The 27,876-nt window shown below is 46.1% G+C and overlaps 1 protein-coding gene across 1 annotated transcript in view; it reads left to right on the forward strand.

Annotated features, from left to right (window-relative positions):
* Nucleotides 1-294: 294 nt before the first annotated feature.
* The window catches only part of LOC111141888 (transmembrane channel like 2), a 62,385-nt gene continuing 34,803 nt past the window's right edge, over nt 295-27,876 (forward strand). Inside the window, exons 1-6 of the mRNA XM_022494725.1 lie at nt 295-328; nt 12,066-12,387; nt 15,391-15,543; nt 23,781-23,871; nt 25,731-25,812; nt 26,162-26,268. Of these exons, the coding sequence (XP_022350433.1) occupies nt 295-328; nt 12,066-12,387; nt 15,391-15,543; nt 23,781-23,871; nt 25,731-25,812; nt 26,162-26,268 (789 nt within the window). The remainder of the gene's footprint in view (nt 329-12,065; nt 12,388-15,390; nt 15,544-23,780; nt 23,872-25,730; nt 25,813-26,161; nt 26,269-27,876) is intronic.

The raw sequence follows: 27,876 nt of genomic DNA on the forward strand, positions 1-27,876 counted from the left end.
GCCCCTCCGTGTGTAAGTGATGCCTGAAACGTGAGGCCACACTACCTCTTTGCTGGGGAACCTGAGCGGAGGAGTGTGTGGACGGATTGAAGGGCTGGGAACTCCCCGCCTCTTGCCCGCCTCTCTCCCAACCTTCCCCCTCCTCGGGTTCAGTCTCTAACAAGCCCAGGAGCCCTGGCAGCTGGCGGGGCCCAGAAAGAGAGCCCAGCCACCATAAGGGAGGAAAGGCATCCCCGGTTGAAGGTGTGTGCAGACCAGCAAGCCGTGTGAGCAGTGCCGAGAGCCCAGCTGACCATGAGCCGGCAGCTGAAGGGCCGGGGGGAGGAAGGTGAGTGGTCCTCATCTCTGAGGGGAGCACCCATGGGGTTCCTGGGCAGCAGCAGAGGACCAGGCAAAGCAGAGGGGGACTCTCGAGGCACAGGGACTGGGCTTGAGTCCAGGGCCTGCCACTTGCTCACTGAGTGACCCCAGTCTGCTTACCCAGCCTCTCTTGGCCTCAGCGCCCATGCTGGGGTTGAGTGGCCGTGACGCTCAGAGCACACCGGGGCTTTCAGCCTCCTGCTCTCTTGGTTAAAATCACCTTTCCTCAGCAATCCCCGCAGCAGACTTCTCTGTCTGTCTGGGGCAGCAGGATGTGGGACTTTCTGACTTAATGTCTGCTGTGGGGTGTCAGAGCTACGTCAGGACTGGGGATGCTGGTTAGTAAAATAGTCAGGGTCAGGTCCTGGTCTGAGGCAGCAGCCCCCACCTGAGGGTTCCCACTGTGAAACAAGGGTGACGTGGCAGGGGGACTCCCAGAGGTCAGCCATCCCTCACGCACCATCTCTTCCAACAGACGGTGGAGCCAGAGGGCGGGCGAGGAGCGGCTCTCCGGGAACAGGTGAGGCGGGATGGTGCTTGAGGCGGTGTGTGTTTGTGAGATGGGGTGGTGTATTCCCGGTCCAGCCACCACCCAGAGTTCTCTTCCATCCTCCTTCCTCTCTCCCTTCTTCTGTCCCTCCCTCCCTCACATGTAACGAGCCCTGGGGGCGGGTGGTTCAACCTGAGGGGGAGGCCCAGAGAGGGCCTGCCCACAGCCCAGAGTTAGTGACACTGAGTTGAGCCTCAGGAAGCAGTGACCATTCATCAGCCTGGGGGGCAGGGAAGCTGGTAGGGCCAGGACTCACACCCAGGCCACAGGACTCCAGATGGCACACTCTTCACCTCCACAAAGCACCTGCAGGAGTGGGGCTAGGCCCCCTTCCCATTAGGAATGTGGCCATGGCTCTTCTGTGAGGCAGAGAGGGATTTACCTCTCTGAGGTAAAGTGGGGAGACCCCAGACAGTGGGCCCACTTGCTCCAGGAGGAGCTAGAGGAAGTCATATGCAGGAGACAAGACCCTCCACTGCCATGAGGTAGGCGGAAGCCATACCCACAGGTCAGGCCATCCTACACTTCAAGTCCTGAGACAGGATGGAGATAGGACGCCATTTTCTCCTTCTTGACTCACAGGCAGGGCCTGCACACCCACCAATAAGTGAGGAAGCAGACTCTCAGGAAAGAATGGACTTCCGAGATGGGGGTGGAAGAGAGTCCCCCTGGACAATTCCGAGGGGGAGGGACTTGTCCAGCCCCCACTCAGGCACACTGAGGTATGTGGAGGAGCTGACGAGGATCAGCCCTCCTCTGCCAAGCCGTTTCCTCTTGTCATCCACTGCTCCCCCACTGCCAGGGGCCTGAGTCCCTGCTGAGGCAGGTCTGTGACAGAGGGGGAGACCCAGGAGCAAGACTGGTGGAAAAGCCAGGATCCTGGGCAGGAAGAAGGCCCACAGGGAGGCACCCCTGGCATCTCAATACCCCCTCCTATCCCCAGAGCTGCCCCTCAGCCATGTCTGTCCTCCCCACCGCACCCACCATCCCGTCATTCTTTCCCTCCAGACATGGGGACAAACGTTCAAAAATGTGCCTGAGTGTGACTGGATGAGAAAACCCTTCCTCATGGGAGGGTTGGTGCTCTTGGTAACAGTGTCTAGACATAGGACGCTCAGATCTGGTTCTCCACATTCCATTCTCCTTGTAGTCCTCCAGTTGCTGTCCCTTCTGGACCCAACCTCTCTCCCCTCTGCCCCAGTCAAAGACGCTACTCTTGGGGGGTCACCTGTGGGCACATGGTCCTTTAAGCAGGACTGAAATGGAAAGTCATTCTGCCTAAAATACAAACCTTTTCTTCCTGAAATATGCCACTCACAGCCCCACCCTTAACAAAAGAAGAATTTTCACTTAGGGGTCCAGATAGTCAAGGAATACAGCAAAGTTAAATATTGGGAATCCACTAAATGAACTGAAACCCAATTACATAAAGATTTCCATTTTAAATCTCCTCTGGAGTCACCTCTGAGGGGACCTGATAGTGTATTCCTTCAGCTTATGGTCTACAAGGAGAAAAAAAAAAAAAAAGTCTGAGAATACAAAGTTATTTTCTCAAAATAATTACAATTTGTTATTCTACTAGTTGACAAAAAGGGTCAGAACTCTTCCTCCTTCCAGATCATTTGCTAAATGTACTTAACAGGTTAAAATCACCTAGTTGGAGGGTAAGCCAGATCCATTGGGCCTTCCAGCTTCTCCTCAGCCTATTTTCACCTTAGGTCATGTGCGTACGCATGAGGAGGCCTATGACGTGTGAGGGAGAGTGTGCTGGGCTTGGAGGTCTTCCTAATGGAGCAGCTGCTTTTCTGGCTCCTAAATTATTCATTACATGGAGTCCATGGAAAACTGGCTGCAAAGAAAAAAAAAAACTAAAAAAATAGCTCATTTTCTGTTGCTCTCCAAGTTCCATATGAATTGCGTTCAGATGGGAAATAAGATTAAAACGGAAATCACAGCGTATAAAAAATGCATGAACCCCCAACTTCTACCTACAGTGTTTGAAAGAACGCCTGGTACAGATCATTACCAAAAAGAAGACCATTTGTTAGCTGATTGAGAACACACAGTGCTCAGAATTAGACGCAGACAGATGTTGACATTCTTACCCAGTTCTTCCAAGCAATATGGTGTCAGTAGTGTATGCGGGCCTAGGAGATCCTTCTCCTTCACCTCTTGCACACACTCTTTGCTCTTCTGTCCTCTCTCTCAATTCTAGAACTTTCCTAGGGGTCACAGCAGCAGGGACACACACTTTCTCACACTTGCTCCTGGGTCTTTGGAGGGAGTGGATTTGTTTCTGTCTCCATCCCTCCTCCAAGATGGGGGCTGAAGCCTTCCAGAGCCATGGGGAAGAACATCTAGAGGACAAACCCACCTCTCATTAGCTGACACTGACCAGCTTCCTAACTTGGATGAGTTCTCATTATACTCAAATAATCCTGCTTTACATTTTCTGACTGAGACCAGGGCTGGTGTGGGCCAAGAAAACCTGTCCCCACCTCCCCACCCCCCACCCCACCACACACACACACACACAATCATCTCTCTTTCCATCCATAAACAGCACTCACTGCTTTTCAATGTGCTTGCGACCAGTTAGCTCAAGCAGTAATTGCCCCAATTAGAACCGAGACCCAGAGATTGTTAATGGTGGAGTCAGACCCTTGCTTGGTGTCCTTTTGTGCGTTCACAGTGGGTGAAGCAGCCACAGCAAACACACTCGCACTTGTTGGGGGCGGTGGGGGGCGTTTCTCTGCAGTGACTGGGAGCTGGTGTCCATGTTCCACGACAGCCTCTGCCGTGTTGTTAGCATGATCCTTGGGTGCAGACCACATCCTGCAAAACAGGCTGCACTATCACACCCTCACCCTCCAGATTTCAACCCAGCAGCCCCACCAGTATAGCTCTCTGGGCGACCTCCCCTTAGCACACTCCCCATCCCCAGCTACCGGATCCCACCTGAGACTCAGCTCTGCATTGTTCACCCCTATCTCCGACCTCTTGCATTTCCACTGGGGCCCCTCAATCCCCTGTTTCCTCTGCCTAGAATCCCCTCACCCTGCTAGCACCATCCTCCTCCCATTTTTCTCTTGGCAAACTCCTGTTCATCTTCAGCAATCAAAGTAAACATCTGTTCCAATTATACCCTGTCCCACTCTCTCTGTATTCCCATGGCTTTTTTTTTTCATCCACCATTTGTTCCCTCTTTTTAAAAACAAAAATATGTTTATCTGAGTTATTGTCAAAAACTGGCTTCCTAAGTATCATCAACCCATCTTATTGATAATACAAAGCTGCCTTGTTGCTTACAGCAGGCAAGGTCTCAGAAAGGGGAAGGTAAGGTCGGATTTTCTTGAAAATCGAGAGTTTGATTTAAGGCAGGACTTCCAAAGTGGGGGGCTTGACTGGGATTGGGTAAGAATTACTGTACAACAGTCCACAATAAACAGCAAGGCCAGGGTTTTGAGGCAAAGCATTCAAGGAAACTTAGGGTGCAAATTGTCTGTGATGCTTTCCATTGAAGAGCTAATGAGTCTTTGGGGAAATCCTGCAATGACCCGTCAAGCCACTTGCCTGGGCAGGAGACTCCTGGAAAAATAAAGTCATGCCAATGAAGACAGAGATATAGCACAAAGTCCATCTTAATGAAGACACGATGGTGTAGGTTGGGTTCTCCGTGTTTGGGATGAATGTGGGATAGATGGTTTCAGTTCTCAGTTGGTCTTTGTGGTCATTATTTAGCCCAGACTGAAGAATGCCAATCCAGTTAGGATTGAGGAATCCTAACTGAATGTCAGTTAGGATAACTGTTTGGAATTCCAGATTTCTGGGGGAAATTGTTTCAACCTGTGTGTGAAGTTTTCTAGCTCCTTCTTCTGGATGACCCTTTGCTGAATCATTTGACACACAGCAGCTGTACAACAGCATTGAAAACCTTGGAGATCACCCGTCTGAATGTTGGTACACAGACAAATGCGAAGAGGATTATGACCGGACTTTTTATGGTTCCGTTTTCCGCCAGGAGCCAAGAATGTCCAGACTAAATAAAAGAACAAAACTCCTGCCCAATCAGAAAAGTCCATAGAACCAAAGGTCAACATATATCTAAAGCAGCTCTGTTCTAGGGGCACCTGACTGGCTCAGTGAGAGGAACCTGGGACTCTTGATCCCAGGGTCATGAGTTTAAGCCCCACATTAGGTGTAGAGATTACTTAAATAAATAAAACTTGAAAAAATAAGGCAGCTCCATTCTAAGTCATCACCTGTCTAATTTCATAAACCTCTCAGGATATGTGTTCTTGATGGTATTGTCCACTTACCTGCTATTCTCTTAATCATAACATATAAGATTCACTTCACTCTCCAGACCTCTTGTAACGTGCAGAAATGCAAGTCCTGAATTTCACAGTTCTCCTAGAGTAGTTAGGGAATCAGGGCACACTTTTTCTCCTTCCATTAAACTGTCTATTTATCCTGTTTTCCTAAAGGACAAACTAATGGTCAAAATAGATCCTGGGAGATGTCACAGGCTATCCTGAGAATAGGTATCAACATATTAATGTTAATTAATTAGTATTAATTATTACTTTTTGCCAAAGTAATAATTTCCTGTCTGACTTGTGAGTAACTGTAGACTTCTGTACCAGATCCAATACCAGTCACTGGGGACCACAGTTTTGGCCAAAACACTCCTTTGCAAAGGAGTATTGTGAAGTAATGCTGTAATCTTTTGGCACTGTTCATCAAGAGTAGTTTGGTATAGTGAATTTTCTAGTATGGAGATCATTAGGTGGGACTAAAGGAAAAGAAGAGTAACATGTCTTACTTGTAGATCTGTGAAAGTGAGACGGTGTCCAAAAATATACCATAGGTTCCCTGATCTCCTCCCAAATTCTCTTTCGGTGAAAGTTCAAAGTTGTGACATCTCTGTCAATTTTTGACAAATACATCTCTGAAGTATTGCTGCAGAGAGTCAAGACCCTCCTAGGAAGTGATGGGAGTTTTAGATTTCTCACCAGCTGGCCTGCTGTGGAATTTCTCATCTAATACATCGCCCAAAGGTGGGGTCCAGTTACTCAGGAAACCAACTGATTTCTTACAAGAAACTGGAACCAAAGAAAGCTGACTGGGAAATAAGTACTTTAGTCAGTTCATGAATGAATTGTAACTGGGTATTGGATTCATACCAAGGAGGGATTAAGGATGAAAAGAGCAATATTAGAAATAGAGGCTTATTAGTAACACAATTAAAAATAACCTTAAGTAGGGGCGCCTGGGTGGCTCAGTGGGTTAAAGCCTCTGCCTTCGGCTCAGGCCATGATCCCAGGGTCCTGGAATTGAGCCCCGCATCGGGATCTCTGCTCAGCAGGGAGCCTGCTTCCCTTCCTCTCTCTCTGCCTGCCTCTCTGCCTAGTTGTGATCTCTGTCTGTCAAATAAGTAAATAAAAATCTTTATTTAAAAAAAGTAATCTTTAAAAAAATAAATAAATAACCTTAAGTTAGTGCAGGATAGAATTAGATTAAAGAATAGAAAACAGAAGAATACAGGTTACAAAGTGACAGTCTGTGGTCTTGTTCCAGTGGATTTTGAGCACAGTTTTCTATATCCAAAGACTGTCTGCTTTAACCCTCAAACCAAGGTCACCAGTAGGGATGGATGGTCTTCCGGTAATTTGAGGATGGTGATGTCTTTTCAGTTGAAGGACATGAATCCAAGAATCAATCCCTTTGACAGTTATACTACTGTGCTAGTTAGCAGTACCCACTAGAGTCCTTCCTGTCGGGGTTCCAAGACAGTCTGGTGGTTGAAGACAAAAACGCTGGTCTACAGTTGAGGTTTCAAGGAACTTTGAGGATACAACATGTAACATCCGTAAGTGAGAGAGACTTAAAATGGCAATGGTAACTTATTACCGATAACTTTCAAAAGTGAAACGTTATTCATAGCAATAGTGAAACTGACAAGGAAATTTGGTCATTCCTATAGGATGCAAAACAAATGTTAATAAGGCAATCTGAAAGTTTTGGGCAAAATGCTTTTAATGATTAAACGTGTTTTTACAGACAAGGAACATTATCTCTGACTTACAAAGATGGTTTAGCCTAGTCTTTATGGAGAAAAATATCTTGAGGTATAATGTATAATTAGATAAAGATATATATGCAATATAACAAGAATATAACAAACATATAAGTAAAAGAGATCAAGAATATTAAATAAAGAGATTCAGTGAGTCCAGAGTAGGTCCTAAGCATGTGTGGTTTTTTTGAGAGAAAGAGTGAGCGAGGGGAGGGGCAGAGGGAGAGAGAGAGAGAGGTTCTCAAAGAGGCTTTATGCTCAGTGCAGAGGCTGACATGGGGCTCAATCCCAGGACCCCAAGATCATGACCTGAGCCAAAATCAAGAGTCACACACTAAACCGACTGAGCCACCCAGGCTCCTCTAAGCATGTATATTTTAATAAAACTCCATAGGTAAATCTGATCAGTATTTCCAGCTGAAAAGCACTGGCCTAAAAGATGCCAGATTCAAATTAAAGACTTGATACCAAGTAAACATTTTAAATGATAACTGAACTTTGATTATTACGCTGTTGCCTAACGTTAGGCAAAGCACCTTCAGGACTCTGATTAATGGAAACAAGTCATGGACAGCAAGGGCCATGACAAATTTCTAGGAACTGCCCACAGAGCATTCAGTTGCTGAAATATTTAAACATTCAACCTAAACCAACTTAACCTAGAAAAGGCTGAGCCTCTCTTCTGATTTGACAGCTCTTCTCATGAAACTCCAACAGTAACATCAAATAATCCTGATTGTTTCTGGCACCTCTCTTTTTCATAAGGTGGAAGAGGAAGTTTTTGTGATTTTCCAGGACCTTTGGGAAATCTCAAAGATAGTTTTAGACACAAAAGATATCCTAAAAGTTATTTTACTTCATTTTACACTAAGGAGTCAGTCTTGGGAAGAAGAAATCAAAAGTTGTCAGATATGAACACTTAAGATCATGGGGGGACACATGGGTGTCTCCATCGGTTATATGTCTGCCTTTGGCTCAGGTCATGATCTCAGGGTCCTGGGAATAAGTCCTGCATTGGGCTCCTTACTCAGAAGGGAGCCTGCTCTCCCCCTGCTTATGCTCTCTCTCTCTCTCTTTCTCTGTGTCAAATAAATAAATAAAGTTTAAAAAAAAAAGTTAAAAAAAAAAGATAGGATTGTGGGTGCCTTAGAAACAATATTATATTTGCCTACTCATTTGTTTTATAGGCCAGAATGTAGTCTGTCTTGGTGAATGTTCCATGCGGGCTCAAGAAGAAGGTGTATTCTGTTGTGGTTGGATTAAGTGTTCTAGAAACATCAATTAGATTCAGTTGCTTGACGGTGCTGTTCCGTTTAACTATGTCCTTATTGACTTTGTGCCTGCTGGATCTCTTGATTAGTGACAGAGGGGGCTGGACTCTCCAGCTGTAATCATGGATTTGCCCATTTCTCCCTGCAGTTCTACCAGTTTTCGATGTTCTGTTGTTAGACGTATGCATATTAAGAAATGTTATGCCTTTCTGGAGAACTGATCTCTTTAACATTATGCAATGTGATGCTCTACGTTTTCCGTGATAATTTTCCCTGCTCTAAAATCTGCTTCGTCTGAAATTAGTACAGTTACTCCAGCTTTCTTTTGGTTCGTGTTAGCATGGCATAGTCTCCTACACCCTTTCCCTTGTAATCTGAATTTTTCTTCCTATTTAAAGTGGATTTCTTGTAGACAGTTTCTTGTTGGGCCTTTTTTGCTATCGACTCTGACAATCTCTTTCTTTAACTGGTTTAGTTAGACCATTGCTGTTAAAGTGATTGTTAATATAGTTGGATTAATATTTGCCATAGTTGATGCTGTTTTCTAATCATTGCCCTTGTTCTTTGTTCCTATTTTTGTCTTCCACTCTCCTACCTCTTGTGGTTTTGACTGAGCATTTCATATGATTCCAGCTTTTTAGCATATCAGTTATAGTTCTTTTTTTTTTTTCACTTTTCTTAGTGGTTTCACTAGAGTTCGCAGTATCGGTTTACAATTAATCCAAGTCCACTTCCAAAGAACACCAGGCCACTCCATGGGTAATGCAAGTGCATTAAAACAGCGTGTTCCCAGTTCCTCCTCCATGGCCCTTGAACACCACTGCCATTCATTTCACTTTTCCATAAGCTACAGTCATCCAATACATTGTTGCTAGCGTTATTTTAAACAAACTCTTATCTGTTGGATCAGTTAAGAATAAGATCTCAGGATGCCTGAGTGGCTCAGTCTGTTAAGCATCTGCTTCGGTCATGATCCAAGGGTCCTGGGATGAAGTACAACATGGGGCTCTTTGTGCAGCTGGGAGCTTGCCTCTCCCTCTGCCTCTCCCCCTGCTTGTGCTCTTTCTCTCTCACTGTCTCTTTCTATTAAATAAATAAATAAATAAATAAATAAATATCTTTAAAAAAAAAAAAAGAAAAGAAGAGGAAGAAGAAGTTCTCAGATCTCAGCTTAAAAGTTTCTTCCTTTTGGGGCGCCTGGGTGGCTCAGTTGGTCAAGCATCTGACATTTGATTTCAGCTCAGGTCATGATCTCAGGGTGGTGAGATCAAGCCTTGCCACATCGGGCATGGAGCCTGCTTAAGAGTCTCTCTCTCCCTCTCCCTCTGCCCCTCCCCCTGCCTTGCTTGAAGTCTGGGTCAAGCCCACCCTTGTGCTTCTTGAATCATAGAATTGATCACATTGCCTCTCCACTAACTCAAAATGTGCTGAGGGACAGAATCTTTTCAGTCTCATTTGCTGCTCTAGCCTCCGTAGCATCTAATCAATGATCAATAAATGTTTTGGTTTGGGTGAGTGAATTAGCGAATAAAAGGCCTTTGAGTTCTTGGCCAGCTCAATTGGCCAGGCAGCCAGGCACCTTGTCCACATGAATGTGTCACCAGTATCCTAGTTTGAAACCCAGAAAGAGAACTTGGAGCAGTTTCTCCCTGAACCTCAATGCAAATCCCATTCACAAATCTAGCACACTCCAGCTTCCATCACACTTGGACAGATGTTATCTCGGTTGGATTTCCCTACCACACTTTGAGATAGGTGCCTATGGACCAGTCCAGTTCCCTGGAAGCAGAGCCTGAGATAGGGATTCTTGAGCATATAATTTTATCAAGGGTGGCTCTCCGGAGGTAAGAAGTGAGGGAAGGAAGTAGGGCAGAGAAGGACAAGAGAAACAAGGATGTGGCCCAGGTGGAGTCTAGCCAAGGCCTGATCCTGCAGGAAGCGCGAGAGCATGAATGAGCCACAGACTTGCCCAGCCTTGACTTACACACTGGATTTTGTGCCTCTGTATCAGTTAGTAATTAGTTATGGGCTGACTTAAGGAGAGGAGTGGACTGTAAATTTCCAGGCATTTTCCAGCAAGATGGTTCCCATCAACCAAGAAGGGAGAACCTGTGAGCTGTTAGAGCCACCACACACGGCAGCTAGGGGAGGACCCAGTGACCAGGTAATGGGAATCTGGGTAGACCACCACCGGCACTTACTAGATTACCTACAAGAAAGCTGACTCTGAAACAATAAGCAACCTGCCCAGAGTTACCCAGACAAAAACCATCAGAACCAGACGTCAAGCCCAGACGTCCAGACTCTGAATCCCCAGATCCAGCCCCACTTACCATGGACTAATTCTGGTTGCTGTTTGACAGGCTGGCTTGCTTCTCAGAGTATAAAATCTCAAGGGCCAGAGAAGCAGAGAGGAAAGGTCTCTGGGGCCTCCATATTGAACGCACAACTTTGAGGGGCTGGATAAGGAGGAGGGTAGAGTTGAGAATTTGGGAATCTGGAACTCCACCTTCCCAGAGTCTATAGCTGCTGCTGGGAATGGCAGGTGGCAAACTTCTCCTCTGCTTTGCCCCAAGTTGGGCCTTTGGCAATGCAGCTGGGGATATCTGCCTGCCCATGGCGGAAAAGGCTGGATGGGGGCCCATGTGGGCAATGGGAACAAGTGCCCTACAGAAGACGGTTTCTAGGCACTGTCCACTCGGACACAGGGGCTCAGAGCACAAGAGTGGCAAGGCAGGCTGGAGACAGGAGGGGAGGGAGCCTTTGCTGAGTATTTCCCACTGGCCAGAACTTTTACTCCTGTTTTTAATTAGCACCCTGCCCCCAATCAAGAAAGGAAATGGGAGCTCCTAGAGCCATTATACAGATGAGGAAACTGAGGTGCAGAAAAGCAGAAAAGAGAAACTGAGGTGCATCTTTTACAGAGATAAAAGAGGGTAGAAATGATCTTTTCAGGCAAACCAGTCTAGCTCGAAACCTGTGTTTTTCCTATAGGCAAAAAATATTTTATTTCTGGGTAAAAGTATCAGGGTAATGACATCTGTCCTCAGACGTCAGTCACTGTCCTGTGTTCATTAAGAAGCTAATAGGGTAAGGATGAACATCGCCCATGTTAGAGATGAGCAGAGACTCAGAGAGGTCAAGTGACTTGCTCAAAGACACCCAGCTAGTAAGTGGGAGAGAGGTTGGCTATTAATACCAGAACTGTATGATAATTTCCCAGCATTTGATTTGTAAATGCTTATACAAAGAGTTGTAGTTAGCATAGTCGTTGGGCAAACTGTTGAGGAGATTTCATACTGTCGATTCCGTTCAGCCAGGCCGTTTGTCAATGCCTCAAAGTCATATCAATGCTCAAAGTCATGGTTTACACACACACACACACACACACACTCTCTCTCTCTCTCAAACGCAAGAGGAGCTCATCAGGCAGCAGCCCCTGGACAAAGGAACCCACCCAGCCCTTCCTGTGCCAGTGGTCCTGCCTTGCCAAACAGAGACCCATGCTTGGCTGGCCCCGGGGGTCAGGAGATGACTCAGTTCTGACCCCGAGGAGCTACACCCAAAAAGAGGAAAGGCATGTGCCTAGGTTTCTACCTAAGGTTAAGGCAAGAGTGTGGAAATGCCAGCTGGTCAGAAGAGGGAGACATTAATTCTCATCCCAAACCAGAGTTTCTGGAAGAGGTGGCCTTTGGAGCTAATAAGCTCCAGAAAGCATCTTGGACATCTGATTCCTCACAGGCTGGGGCACTTTCCTGCAGTGGAGGCCAGTGAGGCCAGAACTGTCCATTTCCTCTCCCTGCAGGTGACAGGTCCGGGAGGAGACCCTCAAGGAAGCAGGCTCCCAGAGCTGAGGGTGCTACAGCAGGCAGGCGTGGAGCTCAACCTGGCCAGAAGGAGCGGGCTGGGGGCAGCCCAAGGCCGGGGTCGCCCCGCAGGAAGCAGGCAGAGCGCAGGAGACACGGAGAAGAGCTGGGGGAACAGGGGCGGAGCTCCACAGAGAGGACCTGTGAAGGGAGGAGGAAGAGAGATGGGAGGGCTTCCCTCAAGGAGCAGAGAGCTCCCCCAAAGAAGGAAAAGGAGGTGCCAAGAAAGGAGGAGATGTGGAAGCGGCCAAAGAAACACAGGTATGTTGTGATTCTGATTCAGGTGCATTTTTTGACTGGCACCCTCCTCTCCTTTGGCCCTTCACCCCGCCCTGATGAAGGGCTGAGGTCCTCTCCATCGGTATAGGAGGGCTGCTTCTGTTCGTCCCTGCCTTGTCCACTGCCCTGCCTTCCCCATCTGGGGCAGAAATGGGATGAGGGTCTTGGTCATTCCAGGCAGATTGGCCCCTGGGCACTCACAGAGCCAATGCCCCCTGTCTGGCAGGTGTGAGTGGAAGCACTGGCATGGGTGGGGAGGGTGGGGGTGTGTGACATGGCAGCCAGGTGGGACAAGATCCCAAGTCTCCTGAATTTCAGCTGGTGACTCACCACAGCTCCGGAAGAGGCACTGAGAGAAACTAACAAAATTGGATGCAGCAGTCATCATAGGACTTAAGCACGCCATCTCCCCAGTCTGGACCTGTGTCCTCTTCTGTGATGTGTGGCATTGATCTAGAGGACCGTCGGGGATTCCAACAGCCCTGAAACTTGGGATTTGGAGGGAGGGGGTATTTGTTTTGTTTCCTTTGTCTCATTAGCACTGGCACACGGGGGTCTGTGGACTAAGCCAGCTTATAGAATCAGCAAGTCAGGATTTGGTCCATTCTTTGCTATAAATTTTGATGGAACATCAACTTTTCCTGTCCTTCTTTGACATTACTCACTTCTTGGGATGTTTTAAGAATCCCTCTTGATAATGGCTGGGGAGGCTTTCGAAATAGTTGAAGGAATCGGGGTTATGGTAAAAATGGTGTTCCTTCCCACAGGGCTCTAGGCTCTTCCACCGGACCTCTCCGCCTTTACAGAGGGAACTGGGACCCTCAAAAGAGCCCACTGATTTCTTGTCACCATGCCAGCCATTCCTGGCTTGATTGGGGCTTTTTTCTACAGTCTAATGGTCTTTGGACATCAACTAAAGGGGTAAAGGTGCCCTTAGCAATTGAAAGAGAATTTAAAGCACGCAGATTGGGCCCTGGAGTATCCTGAACTTTACAGGGAGGCTGCCCTCCCCCTACCCGGAAACAGACCCCCAGTGTCTGGATGGCAGATGCAAAGTAAGGGGTACAGACGGGGGCTCATTCATGTCATTCTCAGCTAAGTGCTGCGACAGGTATAGAGAGATGGAAAAGACTCAGTCCTGTTTCCCAGGTGCTGACAGTCTGGCGGGGGAGAGAGGCCTTGGGCAGCAGTCATCACAAGACAAGGCAGAAAGCAATAGGATCTGAGAAAGGATTTAACGAAATGCCTTCCTGGGGGGTGCTGGGACATCAGGGTTTCTCCATGGAAAAGGTAAGCTTTTCGGCCGGTCATGGAAGCCCAGGTGACATTTGAACAAGAAATGACTGAAGCCCCCCCACCCCCAGGTTAAGGGAACCCCTGTGGAAAAACTCAAAGGCAGGTAATCATGGGGTGTGCCTGAGGTGTGACAAGACACTCCTGTGCCCGAGTGTTCCCAGAAGTGAAGTGTCGGCCCCTCCTCTCACCTCTGTCCTCTTCTGAGCTCCTCAGAAATTAAGACTCATAGGGGCTCCTGTAAATTGTTCTCTAAGTCGAGCCCACATCCTGGTGTTTCCATTTATGGAACTTGCTAAGAAGCAGCTGGGGCATAGCCTTTTCCTGTGTGCCCCTCACCTCGGGGTGGTGGGGGGGCTGCTGTCCCTCCCAGAGTCACCGTGTCTGCGAGTGAAGGATGGCGTGAGAAGCACACACAAGAACTAGGATTTTGTGGCAGCTGAACACATCATCTTGTCTGTGAGATGCTGAGGCTCCTCACGTGGGGAGAAGGGTTCCTCACCTGGGGAGAAGGATTCCGGCTGGATGCTCCCTCCCCTTGTGCTGTCCAGTACCATCCCTGTCAGCCCCGTGCTGAGCCCTTGAACTGTGGCCCACGCAGACCAAGACACTGAATTTCTAATTTCCTTTCATTCTAATTCAGTGTTATTACTACCGAGTTAACACAAGAGTTAGTGAATTTACTTAACCTGGAGAGACAGCTGTAGCTTTGAAATCAATTTAACTTTGAAGCCGGCGCATTTCAAATCTCTAAAAAATAAAAGGCAAACTGCTTTTGTCAATGCAGATGCAAATGTCAAAGGGAAATGGCATTTGGCTACTGGAGTCATTTGTTGGGAAACTTCTAAGTATGTCTGAAACAGCCTGGGTATGTAAATCTACCTTTTCAACGACAAATTTTCTGAAATCCACATACGGATGAAATATGTTCAAGGAAAATTTAATGTCTGAATTGATATGCACAGCAGTTGTGGGATGAACACCAGATTTTGAAGACAATACAAGAAGAATATAAAATTTCTCATTAATAATTTTTTATATTGGTTACATGTTAAAATAATAATTTTTGACATATGGGAGTCAATGAAATGTATTATTAAAACTAGCTTGCCCACCTCTTTTTGCCATTTTTTTTTTAGAGATTTTACTTATTTATTTGAGAGAGAGAGAGAGAGTGAGAAAGAGTGAGCATGAGCAGGATGAGAGGCAGAGGGAGAAGCAGACTCCCTGTTGAGCAGGGAGCTGGATGGGGAGCTCAATCCCATGGACTCTGGGACCATGACCTGAGCCAAAGGCAGATGCTGAACAAATGAGCCCCCCAGGCGCCCCTTGCCATTTTAGTATGGTTCCTAGAAAATTTAAAATTATAACACGTGGCTCAGGTTACGTTTCTGTTGAGCAGCACTGTGCTCGAGTGTGGTGGGTGGGGAGGACTCAGAGAAATGGAGTCGGGGGAGGCAACCCTCCTGGTGTTTTGGGCTACAGGACAGAGCGTGGCCTCTTCTGATGGGCGGTGGGAGTCACTGAGGGCTTCTGTGCAGGCGCAGTCCTCTGAGGGGTGATCAGCGCTGGGAAGGCCAGGGAACACAGCCCACTTGCCTTGCCTGTGGGTTCCTCTCTGTTCCACAGAGCACCTGAAGACACTTGCCAACTTTTCACTCTCCCCTGCTCTGCCCCGGCTCTGCCTTCCAGATCACCCTCCTTGGCCTCCCGTGCCTCTGGAGTGGAGTCTCTCTCAGAGGAGGAACTGGCCCGGATCCTGGAGCAGGTGGAAGACAAGAAGAAGCTCATCGCCACCATGCGGAACAAGCCCTGGCCCATGGCGAAAAAGCTCAGAGAGCTCAGGTGAGCGAGGGGTGGTCAACCGGGGCCTCTGGAAGTCCAAAGGGTGCAAGTCCTTCCCATGGGCCCCAAACCCTTTCCCCCTGTCGGCCGCAAGAGGACTTGAGAGGAAGTGGGATTCACTCTCCCACTCTGCTTTGGTCCCTCCGCTCCCCAGCACAAGCACAGTGCCTGAGTGGGGTCTGTTAGAGACCAGACAAACAGGAGTCGTTACTGCTAACGGAGGGCCTGCGGTTGGCCAGCACCAAGCAGGATCTGGGGGGCAAGATGAGGATCATGGTGCTCTGGCCTAGAGCCAACCCTGCCACTCTGCCTGATGTCTCTTCTGTCCCGTACCCCTTCACCTTCATGGCGAAGGTTCCTGAGCCTTCCTCACAACCCAACACAGACATGCCTTCACTGGGGGGCTCTCTGTGACCCTCCTCTGTCTCTGCAAGGTCAGAACTCCCTTTGTGTTCCTTAGGCACCCAGAACCTCTCCAGGTGTAGCACACTCCCACTTACGTGTGGGGAGCAGGGACTGGGTCTGTCTCAGCTACTCCTGCAGCCTGAGGGCCTGACCCCGGGTCAAGCTCACCAGCATGCTCCATGAATATTGTTCCAGCCTCCTCAGGCCCCAGCCCCTGACTCCTGTTTCCAGCTGGCCCTTCTCTGGCTTCCATACAAAGGCCAGCACGCCACACACGTTATGAGCCTCATGTCTCATAAGGGCGAGAGTCACATTGCTTAACTTCTGGTTTTCTACTTAAAAAAAAAAAAAACAACCATCCAACATTACCATTTCCCCCCACAAGTACTCTCTTGGCTTTTCTGCTGCAGGGCTGGGCAGGGAATGCTCCCTCTCCCCTTCCCTCTTTGTGAAGCCCTTCTCCCTGGCTCCTCTCACACGTGCATTTCCCAGCGGCTCAAGTCAAATGCCTCATCCTCTATTGGGTAGAACAATCTGGCAGCTGTATTTGGACACATTGTATTTGGACACATTGGGATTCACGGTTTGCCCCTCCGAGAGGCACCGCCCAGATGCTAGTTGCACAAACACAGGTCGGGCTTCTGGTGAGCAGAGCTTACTCCATGCCAGCAAATGACCACATTGTGTCCTACACAGTTGCGGGAAGAAAGGTGTCCCTGCGGTGCCCACCAGCCAGTGTGTCCCAACAGGACCTCTGGGGATGATGGGAGTGCTCTAAATCCGTACCAATACTTCTGCCGCCAGCTACAGGTGGCCAGTAAGCTCTTGGAGAGTAGCGAGTGTGACTGAGACACGGATTTGGGGGTTTTATTTTAATTTATTTAAATTAAATCATCCCCTGTGGCTGGTGGCTACAGTTCCAGTGGCAGGGACAGCTCTCAGCGGTGGCTGTCTTCCCACTTAGCCTCTTTTCCTGACTCTTCTCCCTAGTCCCTCAGGGCCAGGTTCTTCTTCCTGCAGGGGGGCACAGAACAGCCATCTGTCACCCTCACAGGACCTCACCCCCACTCAGGTGTCACCTGAACACATCTTTTATTAACAGTGGAAAAAGAGCAACCGAGGTGCTTATGGAAATGAGATCTCCAGGCAGCTGGAAGTCACGGGGACTGGGAGATTTCCTGAGGGCTGTATAGCTGCCTAGAGGAGAAGTGTGACATCTCCTCCAGCCAGAGGGCAGAGCTTCTGCTCTTGGGATGGGTGACAAATGGCTAAAGCCTGGGGAGTCCAACAGGCCCATGTGTTTCTCCTTGGAGCAGGGATCTTCAGCCAATGCTGGCCTTCTTCCCTCTTCCCTCTCCCAAGACTCCTTATCTCAGGCTCAAGTCCAAGGCCAGAGAGCCTCTGAGTCCCCAAGCAAGCTGGTGCCTCTGCCTTGCTCTTTGCTTTCTGCCAGCCCACCTGGCTAATTCCCACATATCCTGTAAGACTGGGGCCAAGTGTCCCCTCTGCAGGGACACTCCCATCCTTTCTCAGCAGTAATGAAGAGTTCCTACCCAGTCTTGAATGCCAAAAGGGGCCAAATGAGGAGCATGGACTGCCATCTGGAAGGAACCAGACAGTATCCTTTCCTTTTCACCCACTAAAGTCAGAGCATGCCTGTTAAAGCAGAAGATTTAAACAAGATCCAGAGTTTTATAATATCCAAAGTGTCCAGGCTTCAACTGAAAATCACTCATCATACCAAGAACTAGGATGATCTCAAGCTGAATGATAAAAGACAACTAAAGATGCTAACACCAAGATGACATAGATGCTACAATTAGCTGGCAAAATTTTTAAAGAAACCACCAGAAAAGTGTTTCACTGAGCAATTATGAGGACATGAAACTAATGAAGAAGTAGAAAATCTAAGAAAAGAAATAGAAGATGTAAAGAAAAACAACTAGAAATTTTAGAATTAAAAAATAGAACAACTGAAAATTTTTAAAAAATGAATGAGTGGTCTCAACAGCAGAATGGAGAACACAAAGAATCAATGAAATTGAAGGTAGAACAAGAGAAATTACCCAATCTAAACAATACAGAGAAAATAATCTGGGGGGGAAAAATGAACAGAACCTCAGGGACATGTGGGACTACAATAAATGTTCTAACATTAGTGTTTCTTCCATATCCCTTGCCCTGGGTATGAGAGGGTCAGGGGGACGAGTCCCAGAAAAGAGAAGAGAGAGGGTGGGGCTGAAAAAAACCTTCAAAGAAATAATGACTAAAAATTTTAAATTTGGCAAAACTTACAGACTCAAGAAAATGAAAGAAACCCTACATGGAATGAACCCAAAGTAATCCATGTCAAGACACATCATAGTCAAACTTCTTACCAGCAGTCAGAGAGAAACAATGCATTACCTATAGGGGAAAACAATTAGAATGAAAGCAAATTTCTTATCAGAAGCCCTGGAGGACAGAGGAAGGTGACACAATTTTTCAAGTGCTAAATAAAAGAATTGTCAGCCCAGAATTCTATAGCCAGCAAAAATATCCTTTAAGAAGAAGAAGAAGAAATTGGGACACCTGACTTTGCTCAAGTTGTGATCTGAGGGTCCTGGGATCAAGCCCTGCATCGAGCCCCAGATTCAGTGGTGAATCTGCTTACCCTCCACCCCTCCCCCTGCTCATGTTCTCTCTCTCTCTCTCTCTCTCAAATAAATAAATAAAATATTTTTTTAAAGTAAAAAGAAATCAAGACATTCTCAGATGAAGGAAACATAAAAGAATTTGTTACCAGCAAACCAACCCTAAAAGAATGGCTAAATTCTCTAAATAAAAAAGAAATGATAAAACAAAGACTCTTGGAACATCAGGAAGGAAGAACATGGTAAGAGCTAAAATATTGGAAACTGTCATAGATTTTCCTTCTCCCCATGAGTATTTAAAATTATGTTTAACAGTTGAAGAAAAAATTATAACATTTAATGTGGTTCTCAATGAATGTAGAGAAAATATTTAAGACAATTATAAATGAGAGGATAAAGGCACATAAGGAACACACACACATCTTACATTACATATTACATTATATAGTAATATGTTGTAATACTTAGAGCAACTACTGAAAAGACCATACAAAGAGATAACACTGAAAAGTATCACAGATAAACCAAAATGGAATCCTAAAAAATGTTGAAGTAACTTGCAGGAAAAAGGATTATAGAAATGAAAAACAGAAAGAATAAACAAACAAAAGTAAAACAGTAGGTTTAAATCTTTTTTTTAAAGATTTTATTTATTAATTTGACAGAGAGATAGAGATCACAAGTAGGCAGAGAGGCAGGCAGAGAGAGAGAGGGAAGCAGGCTCCCTGCTGAGCAGAAAGCCCGATGCAGGGCTCGTTCCCGGACCCTGAGATCGTGACCTGAGCCAAAGGTAGAGGTTTAACCCACTGAGCCTCCCACGCGCCCCATTAGGTTTAAATCTTAACATATCAATAACTACATTAAATGTAAGTTGTCTAATTATACCAGTTAAAAGACAGACTGGCAGAGTAATTTTAAAAATGACTTAACTGCATACAGTCTGTAAGAAACTCACTTTTTTTTTTTTTTAAGATTTTATTTATTTATTTGACAGAGATAGACACAGAGAAAGAGGGAACACAAGCAGGGGAAATGGGAGAGGGAGAAGTAGGCTCCCCACTGAGGAAGGAGCCTGATGCAGGGCTCGATCCCAGGACCCTGGGATCATGACCTGAGCTGAAGGCAGACACCTAACCAACTGAGCCACCCAGGCATCCCAAGAAATTCGCTTTAAATATGATGATTTATATAGGTTGAGAGTATAAAGATGACGAAAAAATATATGCCATGCAAATGTTAACCAAAATAAAGTAGTAGATGGGGCAGTGTAAATATCAAATAAAGTCAACTTCAGAGTAAAGGAAATTAACAGGGACAGAAAGGAATATTATAGAGTGATAAAAGTGTCAGTCCATTAAGACGAAAACATAGCAAACCTAAATGTGTGAGCACCAAGTGGTTTGGGTTCTGCAGTGTAGTATCTAGGGATGTGTAAACTTAGCAGTTTAAAATAGTAATGAAGATGTACTGCCTTCTATGGGCCAGGAGTTCAGGAGCAGCTTAACTGGGCAGTTCCATCTTGGAGTCTCTCATAAGGTTGGGTCAGGATGTTGGGCAGGGCTACTGTCATTTGAAGGCTTGACTGGGGCTGGTGGTTGTGAGAAATAGGTCTCAGTTTCTCTCCATAGGCTGCTTGAATTTTCTCAAGACATGGCAGCTGGCTTGCCTCAGAAGAGGAGGAGGTCACAATTACCCTTTATTGTCCTAGTCTCAGAAGTCATAAATAGTCACTTCTACCACTTTCTGTTCATTGGAGACAAGACACTAAGTCTGGCCCACATTCCAGGGGAGGAGAATTCAGTTCTCCATTTTATTTATTTATTTATTTATTTATTTTAAGATTTTATTTATTTATTTGAGAGAGAGAGAGTGTGTGCAAGGGAGGAGCAGAGGGAGAAGGACAAGCAGACTCCACACTGAGTGAGAAGCCTGATACGGGGCTTAGCCTCACCACCCGGAGATCATGACCTGATCCAAAATCTAAAGTCGGACATTTAACCAATTGAGAGCCCCAGGAACCCCTAGTTCTCCATTTTAAAGGGAAGAATAATAATTTGCTACCATATTTTAAACCACCACCCATGGAAGCCAGGCATGCTTGTTAACCTCCACTGCCCTTGGACACAGATCCTCACCTGGCCCATCCAAATTTCTACTTAGCGTGAGCTCAGCATTTATTTGATTCTTGTCTCCACAACTAAAAATGGAAATTGCACAGGGACAAAGGGAGGCCCCAAACCAGCATGGCCCAGACCACCTTCAACCTCTGGCCATCCCCAGCCCCTAGCTACTTCCTTTTGACCATCAGGGCTTCCCTCCTACTTCCTTGAGATCCACACCCCTAAACTCTTCCTCAAAACAACAGATACCTCCTCTCTTTGCCTTTTCACTGCATTTACCACATATCATCTGGTCTGAGGAAAAAAGGGAGACAAGTTTGCGGGAAGTTCCCAACTTCAAAGGACACTTGGTGACAAGGAAGGGACAGAAGTAAGATTTGCAACAATCAAGAAGTACAGGGCAGGAGCCAATGTTTCTATAAACCAAATCCTCTCTGGTAAGGAAGAACGGGACAGTCTGGATTATAGGTAACGTGTTTAAAAAGGAGTTTTCTGCAAAACGTTAGTTGTTACTATTTATGTACCTTCACTATATCCAGAAAAGCTCGCTGTGTCCACCAAAATTCTTAAACTAGGTGGGCTCTTCATAGTGAACAATCCCTGGAGTTTGCACCCTCTTCTGGGCATGGCCTTCTGATCTCCTGAGCACTGTCTGGGGGTCTAGACACAGAGTTTGGATCTCAAGGAGAGAAGTATTTGCTGCTGGGCCCAACAGCTCAGGAACATGAGCTGGCTCTTACTTTGGGAAGTTTCACTTGAAGTCCCCAAATCTTAAAAGCTGGCACATTTAAGGATTTATTTATTTATTCTAGAGCGAGAGACTGCGAAGAAGGGCAGAAGGAGAAAATCTCCAAGCAGACTCCCCACTGAACATGGAGTCCAACCAGTTGGGGCTTGATCCCATGGCCCACGAGATCATGACTTGAGTCGGAAGCTCGACTGATGGAGCCACCCAGGCGCCCCCAAAGCTGGTGCATTTAAACTCACAAACTCCAAGTGCTTAGGAGCCTCTGCCCACTTGTCAAATACAGGAAGAGAACAAAAATACAAATTTCATGAAAACATGTTTTTGTGTTGTGCCTAGTTGGTAGCCACAGATAGCTAACTGCCAGGACATGTCCTGCCTGGGGGGAAACAGGGAGCTGATCCCATTAAGGAGCCTTAATCCCCTACAGACCAGCTTTTAACCCTGGGGCTCGGGAGCTAGACAGTCAGCCTCATTAATATGGAGAAAACGGAATAAAACCAGCTTCAGGATTAACCAGAGGTTAGAATGTGACTTTGGCTTTTGATCTGCCTGCAGTCGCTCTTTGGAGGTGGGATAGGGATTGCGTAGCATACAGGGAGGGCTGTAGCAATAGCCCCCAAACACACAGCTCCACGACGCCTTCCCCACCCAGCCCCGGGGCCACCCTGAAATGGACTTCATTCGTCATCCATTTGTGGTGCTCTATCCAGGGGCTGATGAAAAACTGGCTTTCTGGGGTCTGCGAAGGAGGGGGCCTGATTTGCAGCATTTGCTGATTTCCACTGTCTAAATACTCCCACTGTGGCCAATTTCAAGCTACCAACAGTTTAACAGCCAGGTGGCCAAGTTCCTGAATATTTAACATCCGGTTCTCAGGAGCGGTTCTCACCGGCCCCAGCACACCCCCCAGAATACCTAATAGACAAACTGATCCATGTTGTTCTCATCCAACCTTCCTGGGTTATGCAGTCCCTCATTCAACATTCATGCAGTCCACAAATCTCTTGAATGTTGTATTCATTCTCCTTTTCTTTACCGAAGTATAACTGACATATAAAATTATATTCATTTCAGGTGTGCATGATTCGACATAAGCATACACCATGCAACGCTCGCCCCTATAACCCTAGCTACCATCTGTCACCATACAATGTTATTAGTATTATTGGCTATCTTCCCTAGGCTGTACTTTGCCTCCCCATGACTTAGTTATTTTATAACTGGAATTTTTTTTAATTTAATTTTATTTTTTTCAGTGTTCCAAGATTCATTGTTTATGTACCACACCCAGTACTCCATGCAATACGTGCCCTCCTTAATACCCACCAGCAGGCTCACCCAACCCCCACCTCCTCCCCTCCAAAACCCTCAGTTTGTTTCTCAGAGTCCACAGTCTCTCGTGCTTTGTCTCCCCCTCTGATTGCCCCCAACTCACTTTTCCTTTCCTTCTCCTAATGTCCTCCACATTACTCCCTATGCTCCACAAGTAAGTGAAACCATATGATAATTGACTTTCTCTGCTTGATTTATTTCACTCAGCATAATCTCCTCTAGTCCTGGCCATTATTACTGGAATTTTTAACCCTTTTAACTCCTTCACCTGTTTTGCCATGTCTATTTCTATTGCTGCTACAACACACTGCCACAGTGCAACTGTCTGAGCTGCTACTCCCCTATCTACCAGCTCACAGCGCTGCTGGCCACAAGTCCAGCAGGACACAGCTGCATTCTCTCTCTGCACAGGGTCTCACCTGGCTAAAATCAAGGTATTAGCAGGGCTGAGGTTCCCACGTGGGGCTAGAGGTCTTCTTCCAAGCTTGCTGGGTTTTGGCAGAAATCGCTTCCTTCTCTTGCTTACCATGTGGCTTCCTCTCCAGGGGTCACAGCAACAGAGGGTGGAGAATTCTCTTGCTTCTAATTTCTCTGACTTTTTCTTTTGCTACGTCTCTCTCTCTCTGACTCTCTGCCTTCTTCTATGTTTAGGGGCTCATGTGATTCTCCTGGGCCCTTCCCAAGAATCCAGGATAATATATTTTAAATTCCAGAATTTTAATTATGTCTGCCAAGTCCCTTTTGCCATTCATGGGTGTGCCACCAGGGGGCTACCCTCATGGGGGCCCAAATTCTGCCTATGGGTGCCTACCATGTACTAAGCATTCTTCTTAGCATTTGGGAAACTTCAATGAATGAAACAGACAAAGAGTCCTGCCGTCGTGGAGCTTACATTCTAACTAAGAGTATAAAAACCCTTCAGATTTCTTTTGGTTTGGTATTAATTGCAGTTCTGCCTCTACCCCCGCCTCCCATTTTTTTTTTTTTTTTCCTAACCAGGGAGGCCCAAGAGTTTGTGGAGAAGTATGAAGGAGCCTTGGGAAAGGGGAAAGGCAAGAGACTCTACGCCTGTAGGATGCTGGTCGCTAAGGTGGGTGGCACCGAGACAGCCAAACCCTCAGAAGTGTTTGCTCAGCCTCTGAACCTGGGTGACCATCACAGGCCCTTGCCCAGCCTCTTCATTTCTGTCTAGTTCCCCCAGGATCCCCCCCTGAGAGGTCCGGCTGACTAGCCGATTTGTCCAAGAATCCTGAGACCGTTTGTTGTCAGTTTCTCTACATTTATCTGTAAGGGCTTCGGTGTATCTGAGATTCATTTCCTCTCCAGTGAAAAACTATAAACTCACAAAACTGATGAGGTGAAAGCACTGAGATCTTATTTCCCAAGCCCCAAATCCGGACACACTGTTTGATGCCCACAGCCCCGAGGGACTGTCAGATGGTGGCCAAGTAATCAGCTAACTGGCAGGCTGTCCCCAGGGGCCTCCCTTGGCAATGTTCATTACCCGTCTTGGCCCTCAGCCTTGCAAGTCTATATTCTGTACTGATATTATCAGCACCCGACAGGGGATCCATCCCTTGGGGTTGGGGGGATCACATTAATAAAGCTTCTGAGACTGATAGGTAAAACCAGGTGCTGGATTATTAATTTACAAGAAGAAATAACCATGAGAGAACTTGAAATATGAAGAATTCACATCAGCAGCGCCTTTTTTTTGGGGGGGGGGATAGTAGAGTTACTTTATGTGGGTAGCTAACCATAATCCCAATTCCAATCTATTAACTTGCAACCACAAATCATTACCATAGAAATCAAAATACTCACAGCCCAGGTGATAGGCAGTTTTCCTTACAGACAGACTTAAAAAGAAAGCCAAATAAACCACCAAAGATGAATTTTGAGCGTGGAATCAGAGCTAGGGAAGGTAGATAAAGCAGTGGAACTAGAATGCCCAATGCTAGTCTCCATACCCCTTCCTGTTGTAGGGATTGCTTTGCCATTGTTATCAACCAGGATTTTGCTTACACACTCCTCTTCTCCATTGCACCTGTGACCACCATCCTTTTCGACAGGTGCTTCCTTCCTTGTATAGCAATCATCCCATCAGGATACATTCAAAGCCTACAGGTCTGGAAACGCATCTGATCCCTTCAGATAAATGTTCCTTTTGAGCCTTTAGTGACTTTACATGGGAAACCCCACTTCTTTACAAACAAGTCCTTAGGAGGCCTTTGTTATGATAGAAACTGATCCTAGGGTCTTCTCCAGACTACCTCTTTGTCTGCTGTTTTCTATGAGTTGTTTTTTTTTTAATTCCAAATAGATGTATTTCCAGGGAGTACGGTTGTTGGAAGAGCAACCCCCTTGAGAGTTGACAAATTTTCACCCAGTCAGCAGACAGACAGGTTTCCAGCTGGTACCAACTCTGAATGTTGGTGCTGAGAACAGACCTTGGAAAGAAGCAAAACACCTAACTTCTTTCAGAAAAACAGAAACAAGAACCAAAAAAACAGGCCGTTGTTCTCACCAGGAAAAGAATGGAAGCCACGGGTCGAGGTCCTACCAATTCCAGCACCACGAAGGTTGAGCAAAGTTCTTATCAGATTTATGCACTTGGCTGTCTGCCAAATGTGAACGTAAGCCTTGTGAGATTTTTCCCTCCTTTAAATGTTTAAGAATTAAAAAAAAAAAAAAGTTGTGCCAGAGGTTGCTAACCCAATTTGATCCCCCAAACCAGAAGTATATACAGAATTCCTAAGTTCACATATATACTGTCCAAACATGAAATTTTATCAGCAAACACAGGGCACTGTGCCACGCTGGCTTCTCTCTCGTCCCACTCTTGACTTTGGTGTTGACGTGTCAGCATCAACATGTCCCTGCAGTGTGTTCCTCCAGGCCCCAAGGCAGGATGTTAATGTACTGAGTGTATTACCTGTTTAATTTCAGAAGTGGGTCAAGTTTAAGAGAGACTTCCATAACTTCAAGACTCAATGTATACCCTGGGAAATGAAGATCAAGGACATTGAAAGTAAGTATTTTGGTGTAACTGTGTTGAGCTGGTTTCCTAACAAGTTTTCCAAGGGCTTGGATTGTGTTCTTGACCAGCTGATCAGGTTATTCCACAGGACCTGTGGTCTTAGACAACAGGATGGCCTTTGAGCGAGTCAGACCCAGATTTAAATCCTGTTTCTTCATCTTCTTATTGCAGGAGTGCAGGTAAATGGGTTAGCCCCTCAGAGCCCCCAGGTTATTTATCTGGAACATCCGTTCCACAGACTGACATGAAAACGGAATCCATCACACACACATGAAGAGCTCGGTCATGCTATCTTCCTCCTTCCACAACATTTAAACCCTGCTGCCTTTCCTTATGCCAGGTCACTTTGGTTCTTCTGTGGCATCATATTTCATCTTTCTCCGATGGATGTATGGAGTTAACCTCGTCCTTTTTGGCTTAATATTTGGTCTAGTTATCATCCCAGAGGTAAGACAAGAGCTTCCTAGATCTCTAGAGAGTGTGGAGGCTTATCATGACCACCATCCTCATTTATATTAATCAAATACTCTCCGTTTTACAAAAAATCAGTCATTCATTTTAAGTTCTCTACTCCCATCCATTGCCCAGATAGCTTAGGACAAAAAATGGAACCGAAATACTTGTGTTCCTTTTTTTTTTTTTTCAGAGTGTTCAGCTTTATTGAGGGCATGGGATGTCTGCAGATAAGGTCTGGAATCAGCCTGGAAGGGCAGTGGCCCGATGGGCAGCCAGGGATGACGTTTCCATGACTTGGGTTTTCTCAAAGGTGTGACTCTCAGCTCCACCCCACCCAATGCCTTTGAGTCCAAACATGGCATCATAAGAAGGATGATTGTAATAGGGCTTGCCTTCATGCTCAGCAAGGCCCCCTGACATCAGCGTCTTTCCACATTTCCTACACGTCATCCCTCAAGGCTGATGCCAGTCCTTCCCCAGAGAGCTCACCTGCTCAGCTGGCCCCGTGGCCCACCCAGTGGGTCCCTGTGCCCCATGGGTGGGGAGGGGCACCTCCAGTCCCCTAGGCCAATCCAACCAAACAAATGAGGGGTGGGTTCAAGATACTTGTGTTTCTAAATTAAGGCATGGACCCTACATTTTTCTGTCTTTTGTTTTACTTTAAGATTAGTGGAGAATTAATGTCTTAGTAAGTTTTTTTCTTTACCCTGAAAAAAAAAGAGAGAGAGAATGCATTGTGTCATAAGTTACTTAAAAAAAAAACAAACAAACCTGCATTTAAATTGTATTCCTCACTATTCTCCCAGATATAATCTTATACAGATGTATGTGCGTACCTACCTATAGATGAGTAACTGAGAGACAGGAAAAGAATAAGCAACTTGTGCAAAGTCACACAGTAAGTTTGTAGTAAATGAGATCCAGGTCTCCAGAGTGTTGGTCTGGGATCTTTTCCAAGGGAAATCTGACAAATTAGAAGACTTCTGGGCAGAATACCATCAAGCATTACAGGACCAAAATACAACTGAATACACAGGAGGATATGTTCTTGGAAGGGAAAACTTAATATTGTAAAATAAAAAAGTCAATCCCTCCTAAATCAATATGTAAACTTCATACAATTCTGATTTTTTTAGAATTAAGGGTGCAAATACAGGCATATATATTAGGTTATTAATAACATAACCATGTACACGTGAAGAACTGGCAACATTCTAATATCCAACAACAGGTGATTTGTTAAGTAAATTTACGGTAGATAGATGGGTTTAAATATTCTGAAGTCATTTTATTCAGAGACATACCATATGCCATAGAGAATTGGTCATAAAATAATATTAAGCTAAATAACCGGACTAAAATATAGATAAAACTCAGAAACAACCATAAGGAAATCTATGATTATCTAACCATCATTATCTTTGGGATATGGTGGTGATAGGGATTTTTTTAAAGATGTATTTATTATTGGGGCACCTGGATGGCTCAATGGGTTAAGCCTCTACCTTCAGCTCAGGTCCCGATCTCAGGGTCCTGGGATCGAGCCCCTCATCGTGCTCTCTGCTCAGCAGAGGGTCCTCTTCCCTGCCCCCCCGCCTA

This window comes from Enhydra lutris, unplaced genomic scaffold, assembly GCF_002288905.1.
Source record: "Enhydra lutris kenyoni isolate GAN:26980312 unplaced genomic scaffold, ASM228890v2 scaffoldscaffold6, whole genome shotgun sequence".
Taxonomy (NCBI): domain Eukaryota; kingdom Metazoa; phylum Chordata; class Mammalia; order Carnivora; family Mustelidae; genus Enhydra; species Enhydra lutris.